At 40.5% G+C, this 7,036-nt stretch overlaps 1 protein-coding gene across 8 annotated transcripts; it reads left to right on the forward strand.

Moving 5' to 3' along the window:
• The first annotated feature begins 685 nt into the window (after window positions 1-685).
• Window positions 686-6,792, forward strand: LOC103630038 (ring canal kelch homolog). 8 transcript variants are annotated; one of them, XM_008651128.4, is made up of 12 exons: window positions 876-1,004; window positions 1,640-2,366; window positions 2,474-2,635; window positions 2,782-2,963; window positions 3,058-3,924; window positions 4,045-4,101; window positions 4,516-4,864; window positions 4,962-5,161; window positions 5,618-5,694; window positions 5,788-5,889; window positions 5,996-6,182; window positions 6,266-6,792. In XM_008651128.4, exons 2-12 carry the CDS (start codon window positions 2,294-2,296, stop codon window positions 6,353-6,355), a joined length of 2,346 nt encoding a protein of 781 aa, XP_008649350.1. In that variant the 5' UTR covers window positions 876-1,004; window positions 1,640-2,293; the 3' UTR covers window positions 6,356-6,792. The 8 variants fall into 8 exon arrangements, 7 of the variants coding, with proteins under 7 accessions (XP_008649352.1, XP_035816052.1, XP_008649350.1 ...); XM_008651133.4 differs by lacking the exon at window positions 876-1,004 and having other exon boundaries at window positions 1,008-2,366; window positions 2,782-2,826; window positions 2,901-2,963; XM_008651130.3 differs by lacking the exon at window positions 1,640-2,366 and having other exon boundaries at window positions 686-1,004.
• Window positions 6,793-7,036: the final 244 nt, after the last annotated feature.

A 7,036-nucleotide genomic window follows, 5' to 3' on the forward strand; every position in this document is an offset into this window, starting at 1 on the left:
CCTTTGACCGCTTACTGTACTCCCGAAGGTATAATTTCATTCATTTGTAACAAGGAACAAATAATAAGAGGAACACAACTATAATGACTTCCATTGAATGCATCTTCTTATTTTGTTGGTTTTAAAATTTTAATTCTATTGACATTCTACTATCAATTTATCTTTTGAATTGAAAATAAATTGAAAGAAAGAAGGTTTTATATTTCTAATTGTGTTATCTTTATGCTCTTTAGCAATCAAAGCAAGTAACCCATAGTAGCCGCCACCACACTTTAACTGTTGAACACTCTCATTGTTCTCACGAGCAAATCATAGCGGCATTCTTTTTAAATCCGACAAAGTATTTGCGAGCAAACTTTTATGATTCATATGATAATACTTGATGCAGGGGATGTTTGATTCGCCTTTCTAAGGTTTAGTTTGTGTTATATTAAATATCAATTATGAATATTAAATATGAACTTAATTAGGTTTAATAAATTTGTTTCGTTTTTTAGTGTTCATTTGTATAATTAATTTTATAATTAAATTTTATTTAATAATCATAATTATCACTTAAAAACATTTAATATAACAGCGACTAAACTTTAGTTGGGTAGATGAAACACCACCCCACAGTAAAAAGATCTGCAAGCGGCTGCACACGCCATAGTAGAAAGATCTGCAAGCAGCTGCAGCCGCGGCGAGCTCAGATTGTTTGGTTCCGGCTCTTCCGCACCCCACCTGTCAATGGTTAGTCACGTGATCACGTCCTCTGCGCCGCCGTGCCCATCGGAGCTCGGCCGCGGTCTCTGCGAGATGGCCCCACCACCGCCCTTGCATCGCCGTCCTCCCGCGCGCGACTCCACCAATAACGCTCCGGGCACACTCGCGCAGCGCAGCGCAGTAAATAAAAGGCAAAAAATAAAAAAAAAGCACCCAAGGAAACGCCAGAACATCAACCAGGCCGCGGCCGCGGCACTTACTTCATCCGAGCTCCGCCCACCTCGGAGCACCGCAGTCAGGTGCTGTTCCGGCCACCCTCTAGCGTCTTGAGCCGCTGCTACATTCCTTCCCGATACGTCGTGCGCTCCGCTAGGATCGGCCATGGGGTTTGGGTCCGTACGTACGGCTCGGGCGCATTTTTTTTCCCTTTTTCCATTTCAGCCAAATTTCTGGAACCTGTTCGGGTTTCGTTGTGGGGGCGTGCGCGAGGTTTTAGCCCGTTCCGGTTTGTTGATACGTGTGTACTCGATGTGGGGTCGCAGCTTGGAATGCGATGGGTTGGGTGGCCTGGCCTCGGTGATTGTGGTTTGGGTGGCTCATTAGTGTTTAGCGTTGTTGATCACTGGGGGTTAGGGTTTAAAGCCCAAGGTTTTGCGGCCTTGCGGGTGCCGATTGCGGGGATTGCTAGTTCGTTGCGTTGTCTACCTGTTAATCGCAGTAAATCGCCCTGGTTTTGGTGGGTTTTTGGTTGGTTGTTTGAGCGCATTTTTTATTAAAAGATAAGAGAAATCCATGCAGTTTTGGTGGGCAACTGTGCCTGCATGTGATTTATTTGTTTTATTTATTTCTCTTTCTGTTTCTTCGTTTCACGACTGGTTTTGTGTGTTGTGAACTTGTGGTGGATACACGTAGAATTTATGTATTTTTCCTGCAGACTGTACGAGATTTTTATTGGTACAAGAGCTGACCAAAAATTGCCTACACGTGAGATGTGTCCCTTTGGATGTGGTTAAAATTGTTCTGTGGGCATGGTAACATGACAGATTGCTTCTGTGTGATCGTCCTTGTTGAAGTGGTGATGTGGCTTGGGTGCCCTTACTGTGACAAAGCTTGTTGTCTTCATATGTTCTTGTGCAGTTGTACATCACATTTCGATCAAACATTTTGTGTGTGTGCTCCACATGATTCCAAAGCTTGTATTGCAATTGTGGTCTGTTGATGGGGTGGAACGAGTCTTGGTTCTGGAAGGATGGTTAATTCGGTGGTCCACTGGGTATGCATGTGGTTCCTATTGCAACTTTGCAAGGCAGGGGATTAATTAAACGACATGCCGTGTGTAGTAAGTTTTATTTGAAGGGTTTCCTCAGGGCTATGTGCTTGTTCACATATTGATAATCTTTGTGACAGATTATTATGTCCATGGCTCTATTTTGCGACAAGATTTAGTTTCAATTCAAATTTTGAGTACTTTTGTTGCTACTCTGCATAACATTCATGATTTGATGAAATAAATATAATTTTCCGTGCTAAATAATGAACTAGTAGTGGTTTTGTTTGGTTACATGTTGGCATAAAATGGGTGATCTACATGTTGTTTACACTTCAGAAAGAAAATGTTGCTAATGTTTTGAACCGTTCTACCATCGAAACCACCGATACTTGTATGTTCTCTCCTTCAGTTATGACTTAAAAGCAATTGTTACCTCATTGATATCATTGTATTTGCTTAACTGATGTGCTGCTACGCATGCAACCAAAATTTCTGAAGCTCAAGCGCTTGAAGGGACCCACAATCTTGCAATGGAAGCACTTCAGCCAAACATCCAGGCTGGGATCCATACTCGTAACCTCCCAGTAAAACAGCTTGGAGGGATGATCTTTGGTTGCAAGCCTGATACAATTGAAGAATGCTTCAAAAAACAGCTCTTTGGTTAGCAACCACTTTTACAATTTCTAATCCCACAATTGTGTTCTTACAGTATTCTGCTTAGTTCTAGCTATTATTGGGCTTGGTATATGAACTATTGAGTTCTCTTCTTAATTAGACTGTTTTTTTTTGTTTCTTGTGTCTTATAGGTCTGCCTGCAGTCCATTATTCATATGTGAAGAATGTAAAACCTGGTATGCCTTTGTTTCTATTCAATTATATTGACAGAAGACTCCATGGTATTTTTGAGGCTGCAAGTCTTGGTCAGATGTCTATTGATCCATATGCTTGGAGTAATGAGGACTTATTAAAGACACCTTTTCCTGCTCAGGTTATCAAAGTTTTAACTGATTGTTTGGTGGAATAGTTTAAACATGTAAGTTTTTCCATTTCATTTGTCTCAAATGACTGTTTGTATTTTCAAGGTTCGTATTTGCATAAGGACTCGGTATCCACCAATGTTAGAGAGCAGATACAAAACAGTGCTTGGTGCTAACTATTATGATCGTCATCTATTCTACTTTGAGCTGGACCATACACAGACAGAAGCTTTAATTTCTTTGTTCAAGTTGCTGCCCCTTGTTAATAATCAAGTTCCAGCTGCTCCAAGAGAAAGGAGTATTGCTGTGTCTTTACCACCAACTAAAAGGAAGGCACCAGTTCTTCCTGACCCAAAGAAAGTCAAAGAAAATTCAAAGGATATCAATCCATTTAGTGTTTTATCAAATGCAAGTGATGGTGCTCAAGAAAACTGGGTTGATTTTGATTCTGACGTGGAAAATGCTAGCATCAATGAAAATTCACACAGTGACACTGATGAGAAGGAATTTGAGGAGCCAGTTTCTGATTGGGAAGATTTGGATGACAATGCTCTTCAATACCAATTCAGTCCTTATTCAAATTCAGATGAGGTCAGTCAAAACTCCTCATACAAAACAGTTTGCCAAGAAGTGGAGCTTGCTGAATGCATTCCTCCAGTTGTCAATCCTGCGAGTGAAGAAAAACTCACCATGCTTGTACATAATGAGCATAAAGCTGCTGTGTGTATTGGCAAAATAGAGAGTGAAGTTAACAGTATCATGGATGGTGTTGGGCTACAGCCTGAAAGACACACTATCCTGAAAAAGCTGAAAGAGTTATTTTCCATGCGACAGCAAGGGGTTTCTTCGCAGGATTGTGTTGAGTCAAGCCCAGATCAATGTGTACCTGAAGAAACCCTTTCCTGTGACCCATTAGATGTCACTGTGGAAGACAAAACCTCTTTTCAGGAACACCTTGGAGAATTTGATGAGGTGATTTATGCTATTCATTCTGTTTGTCTTTTTTATCGACACGTCGTGTCTAGACCCCTTACATTTTCTTTTTCATGGAACTGTAGCCCCCTTACAATTTTTTTTTACTTTCATCTGTAGCTTCGACAAATCATTGCTGATTTATCCAAGAGGGCTGAAGCATTGGAGAAGAAGCAGGTTTGTCTGTTATTGCTTGAACAATGGAAATGGAAAATTCGTTGGTGTTTTTTTGTTTATTAGAAGTGGAAAATTAATGAGACGGAAGAAATAAAATGTTGCTTTCCCTATTCTGCAGTTTTATTCATTGGGCAATATTTACCTTTTCTAATCATGTCGAGAGTTGATATGATTAGTCCAAGCATACCAGTTTCTTTCACCAAGAATCACTAATGCTTTCTCTTGTATTTGTATGAGCTATGAACCATTTATCTCATATCTACACTACCTGTTTTTTGCATTTGTATGCTTCCTGTAGTTTTTCAAATCTGCTTGTCTTATGAATTTACGATGGGAACTTTGTTGCACAACATTTATGGCTATGCAAATGTTTTCTGCACAAGATTTTCTGATATTGTTACATCATCTTCTCAGAAAGGATCAGATCAAGATCTACTTTTTTTGAGGGAAGTTGTTAAAGATTCAGGAAGAAAAGTACAGCAACTGGAATATCTTGTAGATGAGTTACAATTCCGATTTGACTCTTCATTGTCTCTTCCTGGAAGCATGCACAATACTTTAGCCAAGCCATCGATATTTCTGATCGGTGGCTACAATGGTGTGACCTGGTTATCATCTCTTGATTCTTTTTCTCCTGAGAAAGACACAATGGTGGGTCTCACACCAATGAGTTTTGCCCGCTCATATGCATCTGCTGCTGCATTGGATGGTCACATATTTGCTTTTGGTGGTGGAGGTGGCAAGTCATCATGGTATAACACAGGTATGCCATGGGTATCTATGATATGATTTCACTACTTTTGTGTGACCTTTTTATGTTTTGTGGCATGTACTTCTATATGGTTGTTTTCATTTGATAGTGGAATGCTATAGTTCGAGGAATAACGAGTGGATAGAATGCCCCTCGTTGAACCGCAAGAAAGGAAGTCTCGCTGGTATCAGTCTTAATAGCAAAATATATGCTATTGGTGGGGGAGATGGAAATGAAACTTTTTCAGAAGTTGAGATGTTTGATCCATACCTTGGGAAATGGTTATGTGGTCCATCTATGCTGATTCCTGTATGATCTCATCCTCTCTTTGCTTATACTATTTATCTAACTTGATGTCTTCTAGCCCATTACAACTTAGTGCTTGGACCTTGAGTCAGCTATGTTTGTATTCTGATTAACTTGGTGCCCTTAAAGAAATAAGAACAGATGAAGGGAATAGGTTTATTTTTGTGTAGAGATACATAAGATCAGTTATGAATTATGATGCTCTCACTTTTATATATACTTGCAGCAGCATATGGTGTCATCCTCTGTATAAAAATTCTGCTTCATATAATAATTCACCTGATCATTGCATCATTATTTGCATAGTTTGCCCAGACTTTTGTTTATAATTGAGCTACAATACTGCAGCTATTTACTCTTATATCTTCACAATAATTTCTTACATCAGTTGCAAAGCACCTCAAAGGGTTGAATAGTCTTGACACCAACATGCTACCTTATTCACAATATATGTTGCAGCGATTTGCTCTTGCCGTGGCTGAATTGAATGGAACAATCTACGCCACTGGTGGGTATGATGGAAGCATGTACTTACAGTAAGGCCTCTTTAGCACTTCTCTTCATGTTGTTACATGATACATAGTCACATAAGACAACTGAACTAAACTTAAGAAACACATTGCGTGCAGATCAGCAGAACGGTATGACCAAAGGGAGGGTGTCTGGGTCCGTCTTCGAAGCATGAACACAAAGAGGGGATGTCATGCCCTTACTGTCCTTGGAGAAAGCCTGTCAGTAACTTCCTCTTATGCTTCTGTCTTTCTGACACAATTGTAAGCTCATCTTGGTATTGAATCCTGGCAATGTACTTATCCAGAGGTTTGACTTGTGTTTCAGATATGCAATGGGCGGATACAATGGAGACAAGATGGTTTCTAGCGTTGAGATCTTCGACCCTCGGCTCAACGCCTGGAGGATGGGAGATCCCATGAGCGCCCCAAGAGGGTACGCCGCTGCAGTTACTCTGGATGGAAGCGCGTACTTAATCGGTGGCCTGGAGTCCAATGTGCAGATCCTAGCTACCGTACGTAACTGTTGGCTCCTGACAATTCTACATATATAGATGTTTGTGCTCTTTCCTGAAGATGCTCTTCTCTTCTGTCACAGGTTGAAGTTTACAACGCGAGCTCCGGCTGGTCAGTTCTCGGTTTGAGTTCACTCGGGAAGAGGTCCTTTGCATCTGCCGTAGTCATGTAGTTACTGATCACGATGTTAACTACTGTCGATAACATCAGGTTTAACATAGTCGCTGCGTTATGCAAGGAGTAGTTAGGGTAAGGTGGGTGGGGCTAGATCACCCTTCCGATGTGTAATGTGTTGAGATCTTCATCAGGGGAAATTCGCATGGTATGGGAGACTACGGCCCGTATACCTTTGAACCCTCGTAGGAAGTCTTGAGAACCCTTGCATGCATTCGCTGTTGTATGCGTGCCATGCTGTTGAATTTAGCTGTACTACACCAGATAGTGATACCCGAACTCACGGAGTTTAATGGAACCGGATAGAAAGCTGCCCATGTAGTTTGGTGTTTGTTGCTTACGTTGTGGATTTTACTGTAGTGACTTGTCTAATGCTCCGTTTCTCCGTTTGGTTATCGACCATATTGGAGGGCATGGAATTAAAATAAGTTCAATACCAAATCAAATATAGTATTGAAATAGTATTGAAATGAGATGTAATTTCAATTCTATTGTTTGGATGTCGCTGATTTGGAATTTAGAATCGCGTGGTCTAATTTTACGCAATACAACGGATAACGCTGTGTACTCAATACAAAGGATGATGTTGTGTATTAGGAGAGTGAGTTTATAGTTATTATAGTCGAATTCTAGAGAATTGAGTCTCTGATTCTAAATCTGTGTGCAACCGAATTTAGTA

The sequence above is a fragment of the Zea mays genome, chromosome 6 (genome assembly GCF_902167145.1).
Source record: "Zea mays cultivar B73 chromosome 6, Zm-B73-REFERENCE-NAM-5.0, whole genome shotgun sequence".
Lineage (NCBI taxonomy): Eukaryota > Viridiplantae > Streptophyta > Magnoliopsida > Poales > Poaceae > Zea > Zea mays.